The following is a 25,345-nucleotide window of genomic DNA, read 5'->3' as shown; positions in this document are numbered from 1 at the left end:
TGGTTCAGCTCCAGGTGATGATTCCATAGATAGGGAGCTTAGGAGACTGGAAAGGCTGCATCAGCAACAGCTAGCCCTAGATACGGAGGCCTTGGCTGTGGAAAGGGAAAGGCAGGGGTTGTGGTGAGCTTCCCCATGGTGGCAGCAGCAGCAGTTTCGGGAGTTATGGGGTCAGGGAGGACACCATTGATTCTAGAAACCTGCATAAAATTGTTCCCCCATACAAGGTGGAGGATTATATCTACAAGTGGTTTGTTGCAATTGAGAGGGCGTGCACAGTTCAGAGGGTCCCTCAAAGGCAGTGGGCTGCTATTCTGTGTTTTTTCTTTTCTGACAAGGGGAGGGATAGACTTCTCACTGTCAGAGAAGACTAAAAAAACTATGGTATTCTTAAAACTGCACTCTTGGATAGATTTTGCTTAATCACTGAACAATACAGGATTAAGTTCAGAGAAACCAGAAAAAAGTCCTCTCAGGATTGGGTTGACTTTGTGGACTGTTCTATTAAGGCTTCAGAAGGCTGGTTACTTGGCAGCGAAGTGTCTGATTATACAATCTGATTCTGAGAGAGCATATTTTGAATAACTGTGTGTCTGACTTGTTGCACCAGTACTTAGTAGACTCAGATCGGACCTCTCCCCAAGAATTGGGAAAGAAGGCAGACAAATGGGTCAGAACAAGGGTGAGCAGAAAAGCTCATACAGGGGATGACAAAGAAAAGAAGAAAGAAGGTGATAAAGCTCAGGACAAGGGTGGGGACAAACACAAAAATAAAGATTCCTCATCAGGTCCACAAAACTCCTCAGGGGGTGGGAATAAAACCTTTTCCTCTTCTTCTTCTTCTGTACACACTAAAAAGCCTTGGTGGTATCTGTGCAGAGGTAAAGGCCATAGGCCAAAGGACAAATCCTGTCCAGGTAAAGCCCCTGAGCCTACCACCACTGCTACATCCATTTTCACTGCTAGTGCCCCTAGTAGTAGTAGTAATAGTGGTGAGACTACTGGCAATAGTCAAAGTAATGGTGTGGTTGGGTTCGCGTTTGGGTCCATCATAGAAACTGGGGTAGGCGTAGTAACCCCCAAGACAGTTTCTGTCTCACCTGGTGGCATTGGCCTTGCCACCTTGGCTGCTTGTCCTCTGAACATGGATAAGTACAAGCAGCCAACTCACCAGAGCCCTTTAGGGTTCACAAAAGTAATGGTGGTGGTGGCAGCTCATGTTTCATATTATGATCTTGATCTTTCAGCCCCTCGTCTGGATTTCAGTGAGGCTGGCTGGGACTGTTAGCCTTCTGCATCCTGCTGGTCAAGTACGCCAGGTGTCATACGTGAGCTGTGCAGTGGGATCTAGGGACCTCTCCGAACATGTTTAGATTTCAGTAGAGACTGCAAAAGATCTGTAGTGGTGGCTATTGAACTGCATCTGGGTCAGGGGTAGACCCCTTTCCTTTCCCCAAGCAGAGCTGACAGTGGTGACTGATGTAACGCATCGCTTCAGGTTGGAGTGGCCATCTGTGAGTGGTGTAGATCAGAGGCCTCTGGTCTCTGGAGGATTGCTGGCTCCACATTAATCCTCTGGAGCTGAGGGCCATCTTCTTGGCATTGAAAGCCTTCCTTCTGTCCATCAAGGGAAGGCTGGAACTGGTGCTCACGGACAACACCACCCTCATGAGGTACTGCAAAAAACAGGGCGGAGGGGGCTGACGGACCCTGTGCCAGGAGGCCTCACACCTGGCTTGATCATTGAGTGCCAAGGTGGATGAGCTCAGTTATCAGTTCCTAGTGGACTACAGTGTTTCCAAGGTGCCTCTCACTCTGGGATGTGTTCTATCTCAAGTGGAACTCAGGACTCCTGTGTGCCTTTCTGCCGATACCACCCCTGCCCCGAGTTCTCAAGAAGATCAGGACTGACTGGGCCCAAGTCATCCTAGTGGCTCTGGTTGGGCATGGAGAATATGGTATTCAGAACTCCTGGGCTTGAGCACATGTCCTCCAATCCGACAGGACCTACTGTCGCAGCAACAGGGTGGATTTCTGCACCCGGGTCTTCGCAGCCTCTACCTTCATGCTTGGAGATCAAGCGGGACAACTGAAAACCTTCAACCTCCCTCCAAAGGTAGTTGTCATTTTGTCTGCCAGGCATCCCTTGACAAAAACTGTGTATACCTGTAGTTGGGACAGATTTTGTGGTCTGTTGTAGCACATGCCAGATTGACGTCCTCCAGTCCAAGTTATCTGACTTTCTTTTGTTCGTTCTATCTGTTGCCCAGCAAGGCTTCATTTTGGGCACAGTTAAGGGTTATCTTTCAACCATATTACGGTTGCCAGGTTCAGCGCTCATTATTAAGTCACTGGTTGTGATACGATTTTTTAAAGGGCTGCTACATAGGTTCCCCCTTCTCCCTTTGTAATGCCCCAATGGGATCATAATATAGTCCACACTAATTTAATCAGCACTTCATTCCCTTCATACCTACCGTTTATGGCTCCTTACTATTAAGACTGTGTTCCTCAATGCCATCATATGAGCACAACATATGAGTGAGCTTCAGGCTCTTTGTGTAAATCTACTGTATACTACTGTCTTCCCAGATAAACTGGTTCTGCATACTCAGGCGTCCTTCCTGCTGAAACTTTTGGCTCTGTTCCATGTTGGTCAAACCATCATCCTGTCTGCATTTTGCGCTTTGCCTCATCCCTCTAAAGAGGACGAGAGACTCCATTGCTTGGACTCCAATAGAGTGCTGAGCTTCAGTGTAGATCATACCAAAGACCATCAACTCTTTGTAGGGTGCGCTGGAGGGAAGACAGGAAAGGCAGTGCAGAAGAGAACCATCTTCTGCAGAATCATGCTCTACATTACGATCTGTTACACTTTAGAAGAAAAGCAGCCTCCAGAAGGTCTGCATGATCATTCTACCAGTGTCAGAGTTGTAACAACTGAGTTAGTATGCAAAGTCCCTGTCCCAGACATTTGGCAGGCGGCTACGTGGATTTCCCTCCACATTAACCACTATTGCCTGGATAGTCAGTTTTGCAAAGAAAGCCATTTTGCTTGCTCGGTCCTGCAGGACTTTTTGACTAGAGTCCATTCACAGACCCACTACTGAAAGGGCATTGCTTTGATTTCTATTCAGGCTGGAAGTTTGTATCAGAAGAAGAAGTTACCTTTGGTAACACGTTTTCTGGTAGAGGCTCTGTCTAGCCGCAAAATTCTCACTGACCCATCCACCCTGGTCTGTTATCGGAATGTATCCATTAATAAGAACCCAAGTCTAGGAATATGCACACTTGCCACACCAATTTGCTTTTGGGGCTCTTCGTTTAGGGACATGGACAGTCCTGAATGCAGCTGACGTCAGCGCGAAGGAGTGACACCTACACAGGCTGCGCACATCATTTCCAGAGCAGAACGACATAACTGCGCAGCTGCGTGGTGCCACCTTCCCGCATGCAGAGGTATTGCTGTAAAGTTTGAGGATCCAGTCTGATCCATGAGGTATATCCAAAAGGTGAGAAAACTGGGGCTAGCTAGAGTATCTACCAGAAAGAGCATTACTGAAAGAATGTAACTTATTCTTTAGACTCTAACAAACGCACCAAGAACAGTAAGCTAAAGGCCTGCATTTTAGATCTAGCACTGTTACTGGCAAAGAACACCACCACCCGACATTAGAAAGCCACTCAACCTTCCTGCGTGACTGCTAGGACCCAATCGCTATTGGTGTGGGCAAAGACAGAGAGCACAGCTGCAAGAGAGAAACTGGATAGATGCTTCCGGAAATACTTCATCTCCCAGAGCTGGTTTGAGCTTTTATTTTACTTTGACTCAGAGACTAGAGATCATGCCCTCCCTCCTTAGATACAACTACCCTCATGAAGAGCCTCCTAAACTAACGGCTCAAGCTTTCCGCAAAGTCGTCTGATCAACATAGCCTGGTGCCGACCAGGATTCCCCCTTCTGCACTTCTACTGCTACTACCCTCCTCACACACTTGATCAGTCGCTGCTTGTGGGTGTTGAAGGGTGCGGGGCGGAGCGGCGCGCCGGTGGGGGGGGGGCATAGGATGGGGTATAAAAATAAAATTAAAAAAATAAACTTACCTTTGCTCCCGTGCCGCTCGCTGCTCCTCTGCTGGCTAGAGGCAGGCACAGGCTCCCAGCCTGCCCCACGGCCAATCCTGACGCTGCTCAAAGCAGCGTCAGGATTGGCTAAGAGCCAGGGCGCTCCCAGGCAGACTGGGAGACTGTGCATGCTCTCCCCAGCCCAGCAAGAGGGTTGCTGGGCTGGAGAAAGCCCTGTGCGCATGAGCGTTTGGCCGGCCTGAGACGGCCGGCCAAACACACGTGCTCTGAGGGGGGCTCAGCACTCCCCCAGCACTTCTCACTCCCTCAGCACTCCCCCTCAGAGCCCGTCACCCCAGTGGTCCCGCCTCTTTACAAGGAAATGATAACAAACACTGTTTGTTATCGTTTCCTTGTAAAAGTTTTGCAGTTGTTGCTGCTGGCGGGGCAGCGACACTCCGCCGCTCTCATGGAGGAGCCGCCCCTGCAATTGATGGTTCTCTTCCTGGCAAACTATCCAGAGTTGCCTACAGTAATACCAGATGATTACATATGCTGGCGCAGTTCTAATGTGTATTATGTTATATATCATTAATAACAAAACATAAAAACATTTAAAAAAATGAATGTCATAAAGCTGTGCGGCTATGCAAACTTGAGGTAATGAAACCTTGATATCCTGGATCCTTGGGGGCATTAAGTGATAAAACGATAAGGTGATGCAGACCACTTGATGCTTTGAAGTTATGAAATCCCATGGCTGTGACGTCTTTGATGTCCTATTCCTTGACTTTGTTAGGCTTTTTAGAGTCACATGAAAGTCTTGATATCATCATTACATTTATGGCATATGAAATCTTGAGATCCATGCCTTGATTAGGGATTAACTGCAGCATCATAGCGCACTGCCAGGGTTGAGAGCCACCTAAAAATCCATATATAGCTCCTAGAAGGACAATGGAAAGTACAGATGTGCGTTCATGCCTGGCACAATCCTGAAAACAGTGTTTACTGGCAGCAGGGCTTTTCATAGGGTACAGCAATAGTTCCAAAGTGACACCCTTACTACTATTCTGGTAGAGGACAATACATTGGTATAAAAGAATGATAGGCACATCCACGCCATCACATTCTTTTATACCTATATCATCATGTTACCAGGAAAGCATAAGATGAAGCAGAAGTGATACAATATGAATGGGAGAAATGGTTGCTCAGAATGAAAGGATCCTAAAGCAGTGTTCAAATCTTGAAGCACAAAATCTTACGATAATTCTCATTCTCATAATTCTTCATCCTTTTACAAGGATAAAGCCCCTCATTATGACCCTGGCAGTCGGCTGTAATATAGTGGAAATTACTGCCAACAGGCTGGCGGTACTTTCTATCATATTATGACATTGGTGGTTTGGCTGAAGCCAAACCGTACCACACCGACCGCCACAGCGGTAACAGCCGCCGGGCTGGAGATATCAATCTCCAGCTCGGCGGCCTTCACTGTACTGCCTTTGGGATAATGACACCGCCTTCCGCCATGGTTTCTGTTGCTTCTTTACCACCACAAAAACCATGGTGGTAAGCACTATCAGTGACAGGGAATCCATTCCCTGTCACTGATAGGGGTCTTCCCCAACCCCAACCCCTTCTTCAGATACCCCCCCACACCCCCTTCTTCTCCAAACCTCCCTACTTTCACGCCCCCTTCACATACACACACATGCATACACACACCCATTCCCACATGCATCCACGCATGCATATCCACACACACTTTTATACATACATGCAGACACTCAGACATGCATTCACAGAACACAACATACACGTACTCAAACCTCCATACATGCACAAACATTCTACACGAAACACACACCCGCATACACACATGCACAAACATTGTAGGAAAGTAGCCTCTTTCTAGCATGGTTCCCCCCACTTTTGGCCTGTTTGTGAGTGTGTGTCAGTGTGTTTTTACTGTGTCACTGGGATCCTGCTAGACAGGACCCCAGTGCTCATAGATAAAAACCTACATGCCAGTATGTTTTGCATGTCTCACTGGGATCCTGCTAGCCAGGACCCCAGTTCTCATAGTTTGTGGCCTAATGTTAATGCCTGTGTAGTGCCTAACTGTGTCACTAAGGCTCTATTTCAATTGGCACACTGGACCCCCCTTATAAGTCCCTAGTATATAGTACCTAGGTACCCAGGGCATTGGGGTTGCAGGAGATCCATATGGGCACAGCATTTCTTTTGCCACCCATAGGGAGCTCAGACAAACCCTTACACGGGACTGCCATTGAAGCCTGCGTGAAATAGTGCACACACTATTTTACAGCCATTTTCACTGCACTTAAGTAACTTATAAGTCACCTATATGTCTAACCTTCACTTGCTGTGAGGGCACCCTTGCACTAGCAAAGGTCCCCCACATAGTTCAGGGCCATTTCCTCAGTCTTTGTGAGTGCGGGGATACCATTACACGTGTGCACTACATATAGGTCAATACCTATATGTAGTTTCGTCATGGTAACTCTGAATATGGCCATGTAACCTGTCTAAGATCATGAAAGTGTCCCCCCATTCCAAATCTGGTATTGGGGAGCCAATTCCATGCATCCTGTGGGCTCCACCATAGACCCGTAGTTCTCTGAGGCTTGCACTGCAGCTACAGCTGCTGCCACCTCAAAGACAGGGTTCTGCCCTCCTGGGGTCTGGGCAGCCCAGTCCCAGGAAGGCAGAACAAAGCATTTCCTCTGAGAGCAGGGTGTTATACCCTCCCCCTTTGGAAATAGTTGTTACAGGCTGGGGAGGGGTAGCCTCCCCCAGGCTCTGGAAATGCTTTGAAGGGCACAGCTGGTGCCCTCCTTGCATAAACCACTCTACACCTGTTCAGGGACCCTTTCTCCTCTGCTCTGGGGGGAAACTGGGCAAAGAAAAGGGGAGTGACCACTCCCCTGTCCATCACCACCCCAGGGGTGGTGCCCAGAGCTCCTCCAGTGTGAGTGTGTCCCAGACTTCAGCTATCTTGCTTTGCAAGGGGTGGGGGCACTCTGGAGGACTCTGAGTGGCCAGTGCCAGCAGGTAACGTCAGAGACCCCTCCTGATAGGTCCATACCTGATAAGTTAGCCAATCCCCCTCTCAGGACTATTTAGGGTCTCTCCTCTGGGTTCTCTTCAGATTCTGCTTGCAAGTTTCCTTTAGGAATCCTCTGCAACAACTTCAGCATCCTCTGACCTCGGATCAATCGCAGCCTGCTCCAAGAAACGCTGTAACTGCAACAAAATGTCTACAAGAGAGACTTTTCTTCCGCAACCTCAGCTCTAAGTGAGCAACTGCAACAGTTTCCACAGTGTGTATGCTCTGGGGACTCCCTGTCACCATCCTGCACCAGAAGGACCGAAAAAATCTCCTGTGGAGTGACGGAGTCACTCCCCTACTCCAAGCAGGCACCTTCCAAGGCTACGACCGGTACCCTGGGACTCCTCTCACAGCGACGAGCGTGCTCCTAAGGACACAGAGGGTGGACATCATCGACATAGACTGTCCTGAGGTCCTGCTGATGCAATTTGGGGGAGGTAAGACCTTGCCTTCCCCGAGAACGATGGTACCCCTGTATATTGTGTCTTCTTCGCCTCCTGAGGCCTCTGTGCACTCTTTGCAAAATTCCATCGTGCACAGCCTGGGCCAGGTCCCCAGCACTCCACCCTGAGAAGCTCAACTCACTCTATTTGTTGAGTTGTTCTCCGGCGGCGTGGGACCTTCTTTTGTTGTGCTGCCTCAACCGCGTTTTGCACCTCCTTTGAACCCAGATCCTGCTGCTTTTGGGGGTGCTGGCTGGCATCCTGAGGGGTTTCTACAGTGCTGAGAACCCCCTCTTCGTCCTCACACATAGTTGCGACCCCGTAGGTCCCTCCTAGGTCCATCCAGAGCCATTTTGATGAACAAAACACTTTTGTCGTAGCCAAGGATTGTTGGCGCCTTCCAACACAAAACCTCTTTTTGAAATGATCTTCATGCCGTGGGACATCTTTTGTATCACGCAGGAACCCGCTGGCATCTTCCAAGGGTGCATTTCGGCACTCTTCTTTTGCACCCTCTTCTGGGTTGGAAGAGGCTCCTGTCCTTCCTGGAACTTCTTTCGACTTCTGGACTTTCCTTTGAAGGTCTTCAGGTCCAATAATCCAGCAGTTGTTCTTTGCAGACTTGGTTGGGTGCTGCAAAATCCCAAAAACGAGGTGTAGTGTGTCCTAAGGAAACTGTCAGTACTTTACTCCTGCTTTTCTGGGCTCTGGAGTAATTTACTTACCTTTACTGTATTCTTACTCTCCCAGCGATTCTGCACACACTACACTTGTCTAGGGGGCAATTCGTGATTCACTTTCCACTTTTTTAGTATATGGTTTGTGTTGCCCCTAGACCTATTTTCTCCAATTCCATTCTATATGATTTCCTACTGTTTGCATTGTTCTATGACTATTTACTTGTCTAATTTTGGTGTTTAGTGTATATATTGTGTATAATACTTACCTGCAGAAGGAGTATTTCCTCTAAGATAATTTTGGTTCTGTGTCACTCAAATAAATACCTTTATTTTTGGTAACACTGCGTATTGTCTTTACTTTGTATAAGTACTATGTAACTATAAGTGGTATTGCATGAGCTTTGCATGTCTCCTAGTTCAGCCTAAGCTGCTCTGCTATAGCTACCTATATCAGCCTAAGCTGCTAGAACACTACTACATTCACTAACAAGGGATAACTGGACCTGGTGTAAGTACCCAAGGTACCCACTACAAACCAGGCCAGCCTCCTATAAATATTCACACACCCCCTCACAACACCTCCCAACCCCCTCCCCTGTTGGAGCACCCACTTACCTGTGTTCAGGGGGGCTCTCCGGCAGGAGACAGGATGGGGCGCTGCTGCCACCTGCAGTGTCCGCCAGCAGAACACAGCAAGGCCGTATTATGGGTCATAATACGGCCGGCGGCAGTCTACTGGCTTGCCACAAGCAGTGCCACCTACCGCCATCCACCGGCATGGCCACAGCCGGATTTCTGCCATTCTTGTGGTGGAAATCCGGCTGTGGTCATGATACAGCAGAAGGCTGGTAGCCACAGCGACGGTCTTTTGGCAGCGGTCGCCGAGGCGGTAGGTGGTTTTTACCGCCAATATCATAATGATGTCCATAGTGTCCTGTTTGTTTGAATGAGCTGTGTTTGTTTAATCTCAAATTCAAAAGCACAGGTTCGCTGAACATCCGTCAGAGAAAATCTCTGGCCAGTAATCCGTTTTATAACTTGCTTCAAGCTACACAATGTGTTTATGAATGTGAAAAGATGACCTTAACATTGTTTCAGTAATATATGAAAAAAGACTAATTAGCTCTGAGTAAACCCTTAAATAAATCTATAGACGGTCACTCTAAACTTAGGAGTCTATAAATTTTATAGAGGCTTATCGACTTCAATATTTAATAAATTCTAGTATCTTCTTTATGTAGTCGGTTCCTAAAAGTCACAGAGGTGACTCATGATCTGTAGATGTCCTAAAGGATACATCAAATAATCTTTGTAAGCAGTCTATACGATTAGATTAGGCCCTGTGCCTATGTAACAGTATTTTTGTAAAGATGCAGTGCACAATCTAATCATTGGAAAAAAGTGAATTTATATGTCTTATGTGAGTTGTGGTGTTAATTACAAACCAAAACCAGTTTAGCTTTTTTTCTATGTGATCATGTTAAGCAGTGATCTAAAACACTGTTTTCTCAACCCTGTTTTTGAAAAAGTTCCATGCCAAAGTCCTACTAGCCATTAGTTACGGCAGTGAAGCATTTTGGGGCAGGCTATCAGCTTGGTTAGACATTGGGTCAATATAATCTGTTTAGGCGAATATTTATTCTTCTATATTGCTGTTTTAGGTTATTTTTGCAACACACATGATTTGATAAACTCCAGACAGCATAGTTAGGTGTAGCACAATTTTCCTCTATCCCTCCTCGGCTCACCACAGACGTCATTTTATTACTGAGATCTCCCAAATACCCCATTCTAAACACTTTCCTTGTGTATCCCTCTTTTGACAGACTCATACCAAACCTAATTTCACTTCTATGATCTCTCTAGTCTCTGTACTTCAGCCCAAATATAAGAGGGGACCGAAAAACATTCCTAATAGTTATCATCTGAGAGCATTATTAGACGCATAAGGGAACGCTTCACCAGACGGGTTCCAGGTCTGATTGCTCTACTGGCAATAATATTGTGCATTAATTACTTTAACATATAAAGCATATACATCTAAAACAAAAAATGTGTTCTTCTACTGCATTGACTATTCCAGTGGTCCCCAACCTTTTGACTTCTGTGGACCCCCACTTTATCAATACTGGAACCCAGGGTCCCCCACTGAATCATTCTTGAAATCCCGGGACACCCCCCCCCCCCATTGTGTCATTACTGAAAGCTAGGGAACCTAATCTGTTAATATTATTTAATTTTCGAAGCAGTGACGGACCCCCTGTGGAGGCTTTGTGGACACCCAGGGGTCCCCGAACCACAGGTTGGGAACCACTGGACTATTCCATAGCGTCTAACAGGAGACATCCCTGGAGACAGTCAGAAGGAGAGGTAGGTATAGAGCGGGAGATGGGTTATGAAAATAAACAGAAATAAGATCACTTTGTCATTGGAACCCTTGGAAGATGGGGCGGGCGCTGGGCAGTTTCTGTATAGTCTTCTGAAAAGAACTCTGAAAAAGGAGGTGCTGTGTAGATCTTTTTATTCTGATTACTGTGTCCTCAATAGGTTAAGGTTTGTTAGGGGCTCTTATTCTGACCCAGAAATGCAACCTCACTTCTGCCATAAGAAAGTCTACTGAAACATATTTTCTGAGAATCAGGTTTTGGTTGTTTAGGTTTATCAAGGCTGGCCAGAAAAAAATAAGACAACTTTTATTAAGTGAATTTTGTGCAATTTAAGGTCTTACAAATTATTTCAATTGTTGTCCCTGTCCAACTCTGAGTAATGAAAGGGGATTATTTCTAAAACTGCCCTTTTGTAGACCTAGTGTGAGAACATGCAGTGAGGTTACAGAAATATTAGTTAACTGCAAAACTTTTGGTAGGTTTATAAAAGTTGTTGAAATTGTATAAGTATCGTCTGCAGAGCGAAATCAATCAACAAATCAATAATTTCAAAAGTGTGGCTAAAGCACGGCTAATCACCTGTAGGGTCTCAAGGCGATGTTTGTGGGCGTGCTGCTCAATCGAAAAGCCAGGTCCTGAGGTCTTTCCTGAACTGCTTGAGTGGTGCTGTCTGACTAAATTTGAGAGGTAGCGTGTTCCATGTCCGGGCTGCGAGGTAGGAGAAGGATCTTCCGCCTCCTGTGCTTTTCCAGATCTTGGGAACGTCTGCAAGGGTGAGCTGTGCCGAACTGAATTGTCTGATGGGTACGTAGAAGGCAAGGCGATGGTTGAGGTATGCTGTTCCTATATTCTGTAGTGCTTTGTAGGTGTGGATCAGGAGTTTGTATGTGATGCCCTTGTTGACTGGCAGCCAGTGTGGGTCTCTGAGGTGGGAGGAGATGTGGCTACTTCAGGGGATGTCCAGGATGAACCTGGTTGCTGCATTCTGGATTCTTTGTAGTGTTGATTGCAATTTCTTGGTGATGTCTGCACAGAGTGCATTGCCTTAGTCCAGTTTGCTAGTGACAAGTGCATGGGTGACTGTCTTCCTTGTGTCGGAGGGGATCTACTTTAAGATCTTTCAAAGGATTTGTAGGGTGTGGAAGTATGACGAAGAGACCGGGTTGACTTGGTTGGTCATGGATAGTGAGGAGTCCAGTATGATGCCTAGATTGTGTGCATGGTCTGTGGGGGCTGAGTTGTTTGCCCAGTGCAGTGGCCCACCAGGAGTCATTCCAGGCAGAATGGGTGGCACTGATTTAGGGGATCTCTGTCTTGTCAGAGTTGAGTTTGATTTAGCTGGCTTCCATCCAAGTGGTGACTGCTCTAATTCCATCGTGGAAATTTCTCTTGGCCTTCACAGAGTTGTCGGACAGGGAGAGGATCAGTTGGGGATCGGGGTAATCTGAATGTCTAATCAGGCTCTTTGTGAAGCTTGTGGCAAAATTCATGTAGAATGATATTTAAGATACCTGAATAACACATGATATTTTGTACATTCTTGCATGTGGAGTGGGTAGTTTGTAGTCATTTCAATATTATAGATAAAGAAGCTATTGAGAGGGCCTTTTGGATTAATGCATGCCTTCTGCGCAGTTTAAGCATTCAAGTATTTTGCACACAGCTGCTAAGACTAATTTTTGTTTCAGCTGCTGTTTGGAGGCCCATCTTTGTTTGAGGAGGTTTGCATTATTAGATGGATGTTGTATGTATGAATATTTTTGATTGCCAACACTGAGTTTTTAGAATTAAAGGTGAAGTATGATTTATTCCAGGAAGGTTTCTACCATAAATATCGTTTTAATTATTCACTCTACAATGGAGATTATTAATATTATCAATAATCAATGTCCTCTCACAAAGTAATGTGGTGCACAGTGAGCCCTTATCCCCAAAGTACTGGGCTGCCTAGACACCTAGCCTGGGAGGCGGTGTTGCTATAACCAACCGCCCCACCCCCCTCCCACACCATCCTATAACGTTTTGTCCACCAGCTCTCCAAGTCTGGCAGGTAAGATGGCCCCAATAGGTTAGGGAAGCTTGTCGTAATGCTCTCCCACCCCTCACTATACTGGCTTGCTATGACCCTTAGCCGCGCAGGCAGCGTGTCTCCCCTCTGCCTGGCCCGCAATGGAACACCTGCCTGCACACCAGTCAAGGAAGGCAGAACCATCCCCATGGATTTAATGAAAATAAAAGCAACTTTTAGCAAAAGAATGGCAGTCTCTAAGCAAACGCTCATTGCTAACATTGCATTCTCATTTGTAAATTAAGGTAAATCAGTTTGTATTGTGGTAGCAAACCTTTATCTTTTTGCAAACATTGAAAGCGGATGGATGCATAAATTCCTTCAGGGACTTTATTTTCTTTATAGTTAAGGAAAGACTAGAAGAGAGTTTTGACCAGGTTCAATCTATATTACCAATTCTTGGAAACAAGACTGTTTTCGGAATACTTCATCCCTCTAAGGGGCAGGCTTATCAGGTTGTCCTTCCTGTATTAACGTGTGTCCATTCTTTTGATTCCATTGGTATCTGCCACCACCTCGGGGAATTGATTAATTTACTAATCTGTTCTGTGTTCATGAATATCAATGATAACCCTTTGATGGAGAACAAAACGTAACTTACTGGTAACATTAGTTCTTGATCAGAGGATTCCTCATTAAATCGATAAACAACTATTTCTCCTCCCTGGTTGAACTATGTGAATATAAACACAGATAAAAATATAAGAACTTGTTTTTTTAATAAGTCGTTATAATGAACTAAGAGTAAGAGTGGGTGAAATATTCCACTCCGCCCGCAGAATTGGTGGAATTTTAGCTACTCTGTGTTACTCTTTAACGCATAGTTCTGGGCAAATTACGCCAGTCATCATTTGTCAGAATATTTCTCCTGCGATTCTCTAAAATATAGGAGTGAGATTTGTTGTCCCCTAACACAGTATTCTAACGCGTGTGGTCACCGACATGCACGAGTAGTCGCAGTCAGAGGGCTGACATTTGAGTAGATTTGCTGCCATTCGAGTGGACTTTCTACTCAAGCAGCAGCAAAACCAACTGGAATGGCTGTGTGCTCTTGCGCAATGCATGGTGCAGTACGCGCTGCTTTTCATCGCTGCTTGCGCTACTGGCACTAAATTGCAGCACAAACTGCATACTTTCTGGTCGTTGGCTGAATTCTGCGGAATCTCAGAGTTTTTCTGTAACTCTGCAGAATCCCACGAAGCGAAACTCCTCGACTTCCACCCACTCTTAATGAGGTTCACTGTCACTGTGCTGCATGCCGTGGCGCGGGAGATCCAGGGCAGCGTTAAAGATACACTACATTATCCTCTGTGTCATGCTGCATTATACACTACTTTATTCGTTTTGTCATGCTGCATGGCAAAGGTAGCATTTGCCTCTCGATTCCCTTTTTAAAATGGTGAAAATAGAAAAGGTTTTTTGGCCAGCAGGGCTGATTTATGTCTTAAACTTATCATTAATATTCAATTTTTTCTTGAGATTGTGATTGTGTGCTTGTTTTAAAAGATAAAAATGGAGAGCAAATGTTGTATTATATAGGCATTATTATTTATTTGAAGAGTCTATCCTCTTCTTTTTTAAGTGTGCTCTGGAATCCTGCGCATGGGTGGAAATATTCAGAATCTAGCATTTTAATGAACAAACCCTTGATGCAGAACTATTGTTGCAGATAAGCACCTTTTTTGTTACTGCTAAGCCATACTATATTGGAGTTCAAGACCTACTACTCCCACTTGGAGTAAATCTTGACTGCTTAATCAACATATATTTGGAGAGTAACTTCTGCTCACAAAGAAACATAGGTATGTAGTGGTGTTCAGAACTGCCTGGTTCTCCCTGTATATCCTGTCCAATACCCTCCGGCTGCTCCTGGCCCGATGATCAGACCTCGTATGCAGTTCGGTTCCACGTGCTGCCAGGGCAGCTTCGAGAGTGACGTCAAGCTCACCAGAGCTCTAGTACTGGCTATATCAGCTGAGGGAATGCTGCCACCTTCTGATCATTTTGCAACATTTTTCTTCTACTGGCATATTTCTGAAAGGTGTTCCTACACAGAGACATACACATGTACGAGAGCTAGGTGTCATGAAGCACTACTCTGAATCCTGTTCACTCTTATAGGGTTAGGTTCTTCATTTAAGCAATTACAGAATCTTTGCCAGTACCAACTGTATAATACTTGAATTATGTTATTATCTCCCCTTGCCAATTTGTAATGGAAGACATCTTTCGTACAATGTCACTGGATAGCTAGCTGCATCACGATGGCTCCACCGCTGGGGTTTCGCGGTCTCGAATTTCTAATTTAATTCTTAAAACTGTTTCCATTTTTCTTGCACCTGACAGGCACTCTTGAAGCGGGGGATCGTGGAGATGCTGATGACTAGTGATAACAAGGATGGCCTGAGTTCTGGGAGTCTCGAAGGAGGTATGTTGCTTGTATATGTTTTTACTTTCTCAAGTGTGTGACTGTAATCTCGTTCTAAGTGCCTTCCCCCACACGGTGATTTTCAGTGCTGGTTCATTGAGAGGTCCGTGTGTTAATATCAGTGGTATGCACTTGTTTCTCCTGTAGTGACTGTGGATTACAAACAAAGCATGCTGCTCTACCGTCAATTTACTTAAGCATTGCCTTTGTCAGATCGACTATAGAACACAACACAAACTCGGGAGCGTCGCACCCCTGGCCAAGAGCCAGGAGATGAAAAATAAAACGATAGTTGACTATCGTTTTATTTTTCATCTGCTGGCTCAGCCAGCAGTGCAGGGAGGGGACGGCCGGGCCTGGGTCACAGGAGGGGGGAGGAGGAGAGAGTGCACCTAGGTGCGCATGTGTGTTTAGCTGACTGTCTTAGGCCGGCCAAACACTTATGCGCACTTAGGTTTCTCCAGCCCAGCTGTGTTGAACATCCAGGCTGGAGAAACTGCACAGACCCCAGGGCAGTGTCTGAGCGGCAGTCCGAGTCACTCACACCAATCCTGGTGCTGCTTTCATGCTAGGTTTAGCATGAAAGCAGTGGTAGGATTGCTGGGGAGCCTGTGATGGTTTCCCAGCAATTGTTGGGACACCACAAGAAAAGAAGCGATGAACGAGGCAGCAGGAGATGGCGGGAAAGTTAAGTTTTTTTTTTTTTGTTTCTCTCGTCCCCGTTGGTTCCCCCCACCCCCCCTTGACATTTATGGCGGCCACTGCTGCTCAAAATAAAGAGAAAGAAAATGTTATTGTATATCACAACCACAATTGTGACTGGAAGGACAAGCCCAACAAATTATACAGTTAACTCTGGGCCTTCTTTATATGTCATTATTCAGCTCGGCCAGGGCGGTGGAGTAAATTTCTCCGTTGCCCTGACTGAAATAAAGACCAGCAAATTTTGAAACACTTATCAGTGGACATTTCAAGCATTCACAGAAACTGCCGTGAGGTTGGGTCCTGTCAATGCATTTGAACTTTGCCGGACTGCACTGTGAAACATGACAGAGCCTTCCGCAAAGTTACATTTTTTTATTTAAAAAAAAGCAGAATTTTCTTCATGAAAATACAAAAAACAAGGCCCCTTACCACCATTTTTCCTGATCGTGACGGGCATTGAAAAACATCTTTATGTACACCCACTTAAATTACTTCTTTGTTTAATGTTTGTACCATCTGGGGCAAAGAAAAACTTTTTATTACTATATGTACAGTCTCTGTACTGCATGTATCCTGAAAGGGCACTAAAGGACAGGTAAAGGAGGCTGACCCTGTATCTTCAGGCTTGTTATCTTTAGAACAGAAAGAAAGTTTCAACCAAGTGGGGTTACCCATTCTTCAGGGATCCATTCCCTGTGTAGTGATTGTCCATGCACTTCCAGGAGACCGAAACAAAAAGTAGGGTTAGTTTTCCTCATAGGAGCCTCTTTCTGTCTCAAAAAAGGAAAGTCATCAGTCCTCAACCGAAAATCATGAAAACCATCAGAGCAGTTGCATAAAAGGCACTATAACCCAGCTCCTTAATGCCCTGTTAGCTTTCCCACCTAAATGATTATAGACAGGAGGCACCTCCTCAGCTGCAAAGGAGGCAAAACCATTGATGGTGACCTGCCTGACAAAGCTGACAATTGACTTTGTTGTCTGCATCCTGGTATGTACCGAGATTCCTGGACGGACAGCAGTTTTCCTTCAGTGCTTCTGCAACCAGTGATCCCATTGACTCAAAGCAAAATAGTAACACCATTAGTAGATTCCTCACTGATGATTATATTTAAGAGGAGACTTCAGACAGCAATGAGTGCATCAATAATTGTTTAGAGATTCCCAGCAGAGGAGAGCATCTCTTTGGCTTTTCCTCTTTTGAATATGACTTTATTGACAACTTCATCGAATGCTTCTCAATCGCTGACAACTCCTTTCTTTAGCATGTTTTCTGTGCAAATACTGTTGTCAGTGACCTGGTTAATGATTTATGTCAACCACCATATTGCAGCAAAATACAGGCATCAGTGGTGTCCCAGTTAATTTCATATGGGACATAGCAACACCCAGCTATTGTAAAGAGTTTCGCCTTACCTTATTCCCAAACACAGGTTGTACAGCAGCAGTTTTCGCAACCAGCTCCATGCCATATGACATTTCCTTCTTGAAGAGGACACAGCAGCATCCTTGGCCAATGGCATTTTTTTCCCTTGCATGTGTCGGGTTTCTCGGCTGTGCATTGCATTCTGGGGCGATTTCCTACATGCCAGCTCCTGGCATACACCACAGCAGCAAAAATGAAAATATATTAATTTAACAGCATAGTATGCAGGAAAGTACCATCTTGCCTGGCATGTTACCCCCATTTTTCACTGTATATATGTTGTTTTAGTTGTATGTGTCACTGGGACCCTGGTAACCCAGGGCCCCAGTGCTCATAAGTGTGCCTGAATGTGTTACCTGTGTAGTAACTAACTGTCTCACTGAGGCTCTGCTAATCAGAACCTCAGTGGTTATGCTCTCTCATTTCTTTCCAAATTGTCACTGACAGGCTAGTGACCATTTTTACCAATTTACATTGGCTTACTGGAACACCCTTATAATTCCCTAGTATATGGTACTGAGGTACCCAGGGTATTGGGGTTCCAGGAGATCCCTATGGGCTGCAGCATTTCTTTTGCCACCCATAGGGAGCTCTGACAATTCTTACACAGGCCTGCCACTGCAGCCTGAGTGAAATAACGTCCACGTTATTTCACAGCCATTTTACACTGCACTTAAGTAACTTATAAGTCACCTATATGTCTAACCTTTACCTGGTAAAGGTTAGGTGCAAAGTTACTTAGTGTGAGGGCACCCTGGCACTAGCCAAGGTGCCCCCACATTGTTCAGAGCCAATTCACTGAACTTTGTGAGTGCGGGGACACCATTACACGCGTGCACTACATATAGGTCACTACCTATATGTAGCTTCACCATGGTAACTCCGAATATGGCCATGTAACATGTCTATGATCATGGAATTGCCCCCTCTATGCCATCCTGGCATTGTTGGTACAATTCCATGATCCCAGTGGTCTGTAGCACAGACCCTGGTACTGCCAGACTGCCCTTCCTGGGGTTTCTCTGCAGCTGCTGCCAACCCCTCAGACAGGCAGCTGCCCTCCTGGGGTCCAGCCAGGCCTGGCCCAGGATGGCAGAACAAAGAACTTCCTCTGACAGAGGGTGTGACACCCTCTCCCTTTGGAAAATGGTGTGAAGGCAGGGGAGGAGTAGCCTCCCCCAGCCTCTGGAAATGCTTTGTTGGGCACAGATGTGCCCAATTCTGCATAAGCCAGTCTACACCGGTTCAGGGACCCCTTAGCCCCTGCTCTGGCGCGAAACTGGACAAAGGAAAGGGGAGTGACCACTCCCCTGACCTGCACCTCCCCTGGGAGGTGTCCAGAGCTCCTCCAGTGTGCTCCAGACCTCTGCCATCTTGGAAACAGAGGTGCTGCTGGCACACTGGACTGCTCTGAGTGGCCAGTGCCACCAGGTGACGTCAGAGACTCCTTGTGATAGGCTCCTTCAGGTGTTAGTAGCCTTTCCTCTCTCCTAGGTAGCCAAACCCTCTTTTCTGGCTATTTAGGGTCTCTGTCTCTGGGGAAACTTTAGATAACGAATGCATGAGCTCAGCCGAGTTCCTCTGCATCTCCCTCTTCACCTTCTGATAAGGAATCGACCGCTGACCGCGCTGGAAGCCTGCAACCCTGCAACATAGTAGCAAAGACGACTACTGCAACTCTGTAACGCTGATCCTGCCGCCTTCTCGACTGTTTTCCTGCTTGTGCATGCTGTGGGGGTAGTCTGCCTCCTCTCTGCACCAGAAGCTCCGAAGAAATCTCCCGTGGGTCGACGGAATCTTCCCCCTGCAACCGCAGGCACCAAAAAGCTGCATTACCGGTCCCTTGGGTCTCCTCTCAGCACGACGAGCGAGGTCCCTCGAATCCAGCGACACCGTCCAAGTGACCCCCACAGTCCAGTGACTCTTCAGCCCAAGTTTGGTGGAGGTAAGTCCTTGCCTCACCTCGCTGGGCTGCATTGCTGGGAACCGCGACTTTGCAAGCTACTCCGGCCCCTGTGCACTTCCGGCGGAAATCCTTCGTGCACAGCCAAGCCTGGGTCCACGGCACTCTAACCTGCATTGCACGACTTTCTAAGTTGGTCTCCGGCGACGTGGGACTCCTTTGTGCAACTTCGGCGAGCACCGTTTCACGCATCCTCGTAGTGCCTGTTTCTGGCACTTCTCCGGGTGCTACCTGCTTCAGTGAGGGCTCTTTGTCTTGCTCGACGTCCCCTCTCTCTGCAGGTCCAATTTGCGACCTCCTGGTCCCTCCTGGGCCCCAGCAGCGTCCAAAAACGCCAAACGCACGATTTGCGTGTAGCAAGGCTTGTTGGCGTCCATCCGGCGGGAAAACACTTCTGCACGACTCTCCAAGGCGTGGGGGATCCATCCTCCAAAGGGGAAGTCTCTAGCCCTTGTCGTTCCTGCAGTATTCACAGTTCTTCAGCCTAGTAAGAGCTTCTTTGCACCAACCGCTGGCATTTCTTGGGCATCTGCCCATCTCCGAGCTGCTTGTGACTTTTGGACTTGGTCCCCTTGTTCCACAGGTACCCTCAGTCAGGAATCCATCGTTGTTGCATTGCTGATTTGTGTTTTCCTTGCATTTTCCCTCTAACACGACTATTTTGTCCTTAGGGGAACTTTAATGCACTTTGCACTCACTTTTCAGGGTCTTGGGGAGGGTTATTTTTCTAACTCTCACTATTTTCTAATAGTCCCAGCGACCCTCTACAAGGTCACATAGGTTTGGGGTCCATTCGTGGTTCGCATTCCACTTTTGGAGTATATGGTTTGTGTTGCCCCTATCCCTATGTTTCCCCATTGCATCCTATTGTAACTATACATTGTTTGCACTGTTTTCTAAGACTATACTGCATATTTTTGCTATTGTGTATATATATCTTGTGTATATTTCCTATCCTCTCACTGAGGGTACACTCTAAGATACTTTGGCATATTGTCATAAAAATAAAGTACCTTTATTTTTAGTATAACTGTGTATTGTGTTTTCTTATGATATTGTGCATATGACACTAAGTGGTACTGTAGTAGCTTCACACGTCTCCTAGTTCAGCCTAAGCTGCTCTGCTAAGCTACCATTATCTATCAGCCTAAGCTGCTAGACACCCTATACACTAATAAGGGATAACTGGGCCTGGTGCAAGGTGCAAGTACCCCTTGGTACTCACTACAAGCCAGTCCAGCCTCCTACATTGGTTGTGCAGTGGTGGGATAAGTGCTTGAGACTACTTACCACTCTTGTCATTGTACTTTTCATAAGAGAAAAAATATACAAAACAAGGTCAGTGTATATACACATAGCCAAAACGTTTTGCATTTCCTCTTTTCAATCTTTTCTAAGTGCTGAAAAGTACTTCTAAACTTTCAAAAAGTTCTTAAAAGTTTAAAAAGTTTTTTCTGTCTTTCCAAAAAGTTCTGAAAACGTTTTTCTCTTTTTCTATCACTTTAACTCTCTCTAAAAAATGTCTGGCACAGGAAAAATTGTTGAACTGTCCAAACTTGCATATGATCACCTTAGCTGGAAAGGAGCAAGGAGTCTCTGCATAGAGAGAGGTTTGAGTGTAGGGAAGAATCCTTCTTTAGAACTGTTAATTAATATGCTTAGAGTACAGGATAAGGCCATAAGTGCCCAATCTGTAGAAAAAGTAGCTAATGGTTCTCAATCTGATCCAGGGACTCCCCCAGGAAAAGGTTCAGGAAAGAAACTTCTCAGCCTGCCCATTACTAGACAGTCTAGCATAGTTGGTACAGAGGTTGAATCACACCATACTAATGGTGTGCTCTCACATTATACTGGTAGCCAAGCTGTTAGGGTGCCCTCTGTAAGGGACAGGTCTCCTTCTGTTCATTCCCATCATACCTCTGTATCTAGAAATGTCCCTCCCACCCACCCTGATGACAGATTGTTAGAAAGGGAGCTCAATAGATTGAGAGTGGAACAAACCAGACTGAAGCTCAAGAAGCAACAGCTGGATTTGGATAGACCGTCTTTAGAAGTAGAGAGGGAAAGACAGAAGTTGGGTTTAGAAACCCATGGTGGCAGCAGCAGTATTCCCCATAGTCATCCTGCAAAAGAGCATGATTCCAGGAATCTGCACAAGATAGTTCCCCCTTATAAGGAGGGGGATGACATTAACAAGTGGTTTGCTGCACTTGAGAGGGCCTGTGCTGTACAGGATGTCCCTCAAAAGCAGTGGACTGCTATCCTATGGCTATCATTTAGTGGAAAAGGTAGGGATAGGCTCCTTACAGTGAAAGAAAATGATGCCAATAATTTCCAAGTTCTTAAGAATGCACTCCTGGATGGTTATGGCTTAACCACTGAACAGTACAGGATAAAGTTCAGAGAGACCAAAAAGGAGTCTTCACAAGACTGGGTTGATTTCATTGACCAGGCAGTGAAGGCCTTGGAGGGGTGGTTACATGGCAGTAAAGTTACTGATTATGACAGCCTGTATAACTTGATCCTGAGAGAGCATATTCTTAATAATTGTGTGTCTGATTTGTTGCACCAGTACTTGGTGGACTCTGATCTGACCTCTCCCCAAGAATTGGGAAAGAAGGCAGACAAATGGGTCAGAACAAGAGTGAACAGAAAAGTTCATACAGGGGGTGACAAAGATGGCAACAAAAAGAAGGATGGTAAGTCTTCTGACAAGGGTGGGGACAAATCTAAAAATGAGTCTTCATCAGGCCCACAAAAACACTCTGGTGGGGGTGGTGGGTCCAAATCCTCCTTTAATCAGAACAAGGAAAATAAACCATGGTGCTATTTATGTAAAATAAAAGGCCATTGGACAACAGATCCCAGTTGTCCAAAGAAAGGCACCACAGCTCCTACCACTACAACCCCTACTGCTACACCTAGTGTCCCTACTAATAGCAGTGGTGGTGGGAGCAAACCTACTAATAGCCAATCCAAGGGAGTAGCTGGGCTCACTTTTGGTAATTTAGTTGGGGTTGGTCTAATTAGGGAGACCACAGAGGCTACTTTAGTCTCTGAAGGGGCTATTGACTTAGCCACTTTGGTTGCTTGCCCCCATAACTTGGAGAAGTACAAGCAACTAACCTTAATAAATGGTGTTGAGGTCCAGGCCTACAGGGACACAGGTGCCAGTGTCACAATGGTGATTGAGAAACTGGTGCACCCTGAACAACACATACTTGGACACCAGTACCAAGTAACCGATGCTCACAACATAACACAAAGCCACCACATGGCTGTTGTAAATCTCAACTGGGGGGGGGTAACTGGTCCAAAGAAAGTTGTGGTAGCTTCAGATTTACCTGTAGACTGTCTATTAGGGAATGATTTGGAGACATCAGCTTGGTCAGATGTGGAGTTGGAGGCCCATGCAGCAATGCTGGGCATTCCAGGGCATATTTTTGCTTTGACAAGGGCTCAGGCCAAAAAGCAAAAAGGACAGGGAAGCTTGGATCCTGGAACAATGGACCAAGTGCTCCCTAAAGCTAGGGCTAGTAGAAGCAAACCACTTCCTACTATCCCTCCCTCTACAGTGGATTCTAATTCTGAGGAAGAAGAATTCCCTCCCTGTGCAGAACCTACACCAGAGGAGCTGGAAGCAGACACTGCTGAGCTTTTGGGTGAAGGGGGGCCTGCCAGAGAGGAGCTGAGTGTGGCACAGCAAACCTGTCCCACATTAGAGGGTCTCAGACAGCAAGCTGTCAAACAGGCTAATGGGGATGTCAGTGACTCTCACAGAGTTTACTGGGAGGACAACCTCTTGTACACTGAGCATAGGGATCCTAAACCTGGAGCTGCCAGGAGATTAGTGATTCCTCAGGAGTACAGAAAGTTCCTCCTAACACTGGCACATGACATTCCCTTAGCTGGGCACCTGGGTCAAATGAAAACTTGGGACAGATTGGTACCATTGTTTCATTGGCCTAGGATGTCTGAGGACACAAAGGAATTTTGTAAGTCCTGTGAAACCTGTCAAGCCAGTGGCAAGACAGGTGGCACTCCAAAGGCACCCCTTATCCCACTGCCTGTGGTTGGGGTTCCCTTTGAAAGGGTAGGGGTTGACATAGTTGGCCCCCTTGACCCTCCTACTGCTTCAGGCAATAGGTTTATCTTAGTGGTAGTGGACCATGCCACAAGATATCCTGAAGCAATTCCTTTAAGGACCACTACAGCTCCTGCAGTGGCAAAGGCCCTCCTGGGAATATTTTCCAGGGTGGGCTTCCCAAAGGAAGTAGTATCAGACAGAGGAAGCAATTTCATGTCTGCATACTTAAAGGCCATGTGGAAGGAGTGTGGTGTATCTTACAAGTTCACAACACCCTATCATCCACAAACAAATGGACTGGTGGAGAGATTTAATAAAACTCTCAAAGGCATGATTATGGGACTCCCTGAAAAACTCCGCAGGAGATGGGATATCCTTCTACCATGCCTCCTTTTTGCCTACAGGGAGGTACCCCAGAAAGGAGTGGGCTTCAGCCCCTTTGAACTTCTTTTTGGACACCCTGTTAGGGGTCCACTCACACTTGTAAAGGAGGGTTGGGAACAACCTTTAAAAGCTCCTAAACAGGATATTGTGGATTATGTACTTGGCCTCAGATCAAGGATGGCTGAGTACATGAAAAAGGCCAGTAAAAACCTTCAGGCCAGCCAAGAGCTCCAGAAGCAATGGCATGATCAGAAGGCTGTTTTGGTTCAGTACCAACCAGGGCAGAAAGTGTGGGTCTTGGAGCCTGTGGCCCCAAGAGCACTCCAAGATAAATGGAGTGGACCCCACACAATTGTTGAAAAGAAGGGTGAAGTCACCTACTTGGTTGACTTAGGCACTGCCAGGAGTCCCCTTAGGGTGCTCCATGTCAACCGCCTGAAACCCTACTATGACAGGGCTGATCTCACCCTGCTCATGGCAACAGATGAGGGACAGGAAGAAGACAGTGATCCTCTACCTGATCTCTTCTCTTCCACAGAACAAGATGCTCTTGTGGAAGGTGTAGTTTTGGCTGATTGTCTTACTGCTGAGCAGAAAGATAATTGCATAAATCTCCTAGGACAATTTTCAGAACTCTTCTCCATTGTGCCAGGCACCACTTCTTGGTGTGAGCACACTATAGATACTGGAGACAGTTTACCTGTCAAAAGTAAGATCTATAGGCAGCCTGACCATGTCAGGGACTGCATAAAGCAAGAAGTTCAGAAAATGTTGGAACTAGGAGTGGTTGAGCACTCTGACAGTCCATGGGCTTCTCCTGTGGTACTGGTACCAAAACCCAATTCTAAAGATGGAAAGAAGGAAATGAGGTTTTGTGTAGACTATAGAGGTCTCAACTTGGTAACCAAAACTGATGCTCACCCTATACCCAGGGCAGATGAGCTTATAGATACACTGGCATCTGCCAAGTATCTAAGCACTTTTGATTTGACTGCAGGGTATTGGCAGATCAAATTGTCAGAAGATGCTAAACCTAAGACTGCATTTTCTACCATTGGAGGACATTACCAGTTTACTGTAATGCCTTTTGGTTTGAAAAATGCACCTGCCACTTTTCAGAGGTTGGTGAACACAGTCCTGCAAGGGCTGGAAGCTTTCAGTGCAGCATATTTGGATGATATAGCTGTCTTTAGCTCCAGCTGGGATGATCACCTGGTCCACCTTTGGAAAGTTTTAGAGGCTCTGCAAAAGGCAGGCCTCACTATCAAGGCTTCAAAGTGCCAGATAGGGCAGGGTAAGGTGGTTTATCTGGGACACCTTGTTGGTGGGGAACAGATTGCACCACTTCAGGGGAAAATCCAAACTATTATTGATTGGGTTCCCCCTACCACTCAGACTCAGGTGAGAGCCTTCCTAGGCCTCACTGGGTATTACAGGAGGTTCATTAAGAACTATGGCTCCATTGCAGCCCCTCTTAATGACCTCACATCCAAGAAAATGCCTAAAAAGGTATTATGGACAGCAAACTGTCAGAAAGCTTTTGAGGAGCTGAAGCAGGCCATGTGCTCTG

The 25,345-nt window shown here is 46.2% G+C and overlaps 1 protein-coding gene across 2 annotated transcripts in view; it reads left to right on the top strand.

Moving 5' to 3' along the window:
* The window catches only part of GLB1L2 (galactosidase beta 1 like 2), a 746,782-nt gene that overhangs the window by 249,827 nt on the left and 471,610 nt on the right, over window positions 1-25,345 (top strand). For both annotated transcript variants that reach the window (XM_069224446.1, XM_069224447.1), the window contains exon 7: window positions 15,129-15,210. In XM_069224446.1, the coding sequence (XP_069080547.1) occupies window positions 15,129-15,210 (82 nt within the window). The remainder of the gene's footprint in view (window positions 1-15,128; window positions 15,211-25,345) is intronic.

The sequence above is a fragment of the Pleurodeles waltl genome, chromosome 3_1 (genome assembly GCF_031143425.1).
Source record: "Pleurodeles waltl isolate 20211129_DDA chromosome 3_1, aPleWal1.hap1.20221129, whole genome shotgun sequence".
Classification (NCBI taxonomy): domain Eukaryota; kingdom Metazoa; phylum Chordata; class Amphibia; order Caudata; family Salamandridae; genus Pleurodeles; species Pleurodeles waltl.
This window is presented reverse-complemented; position numbering and strand designations above follow the sequence as displayed.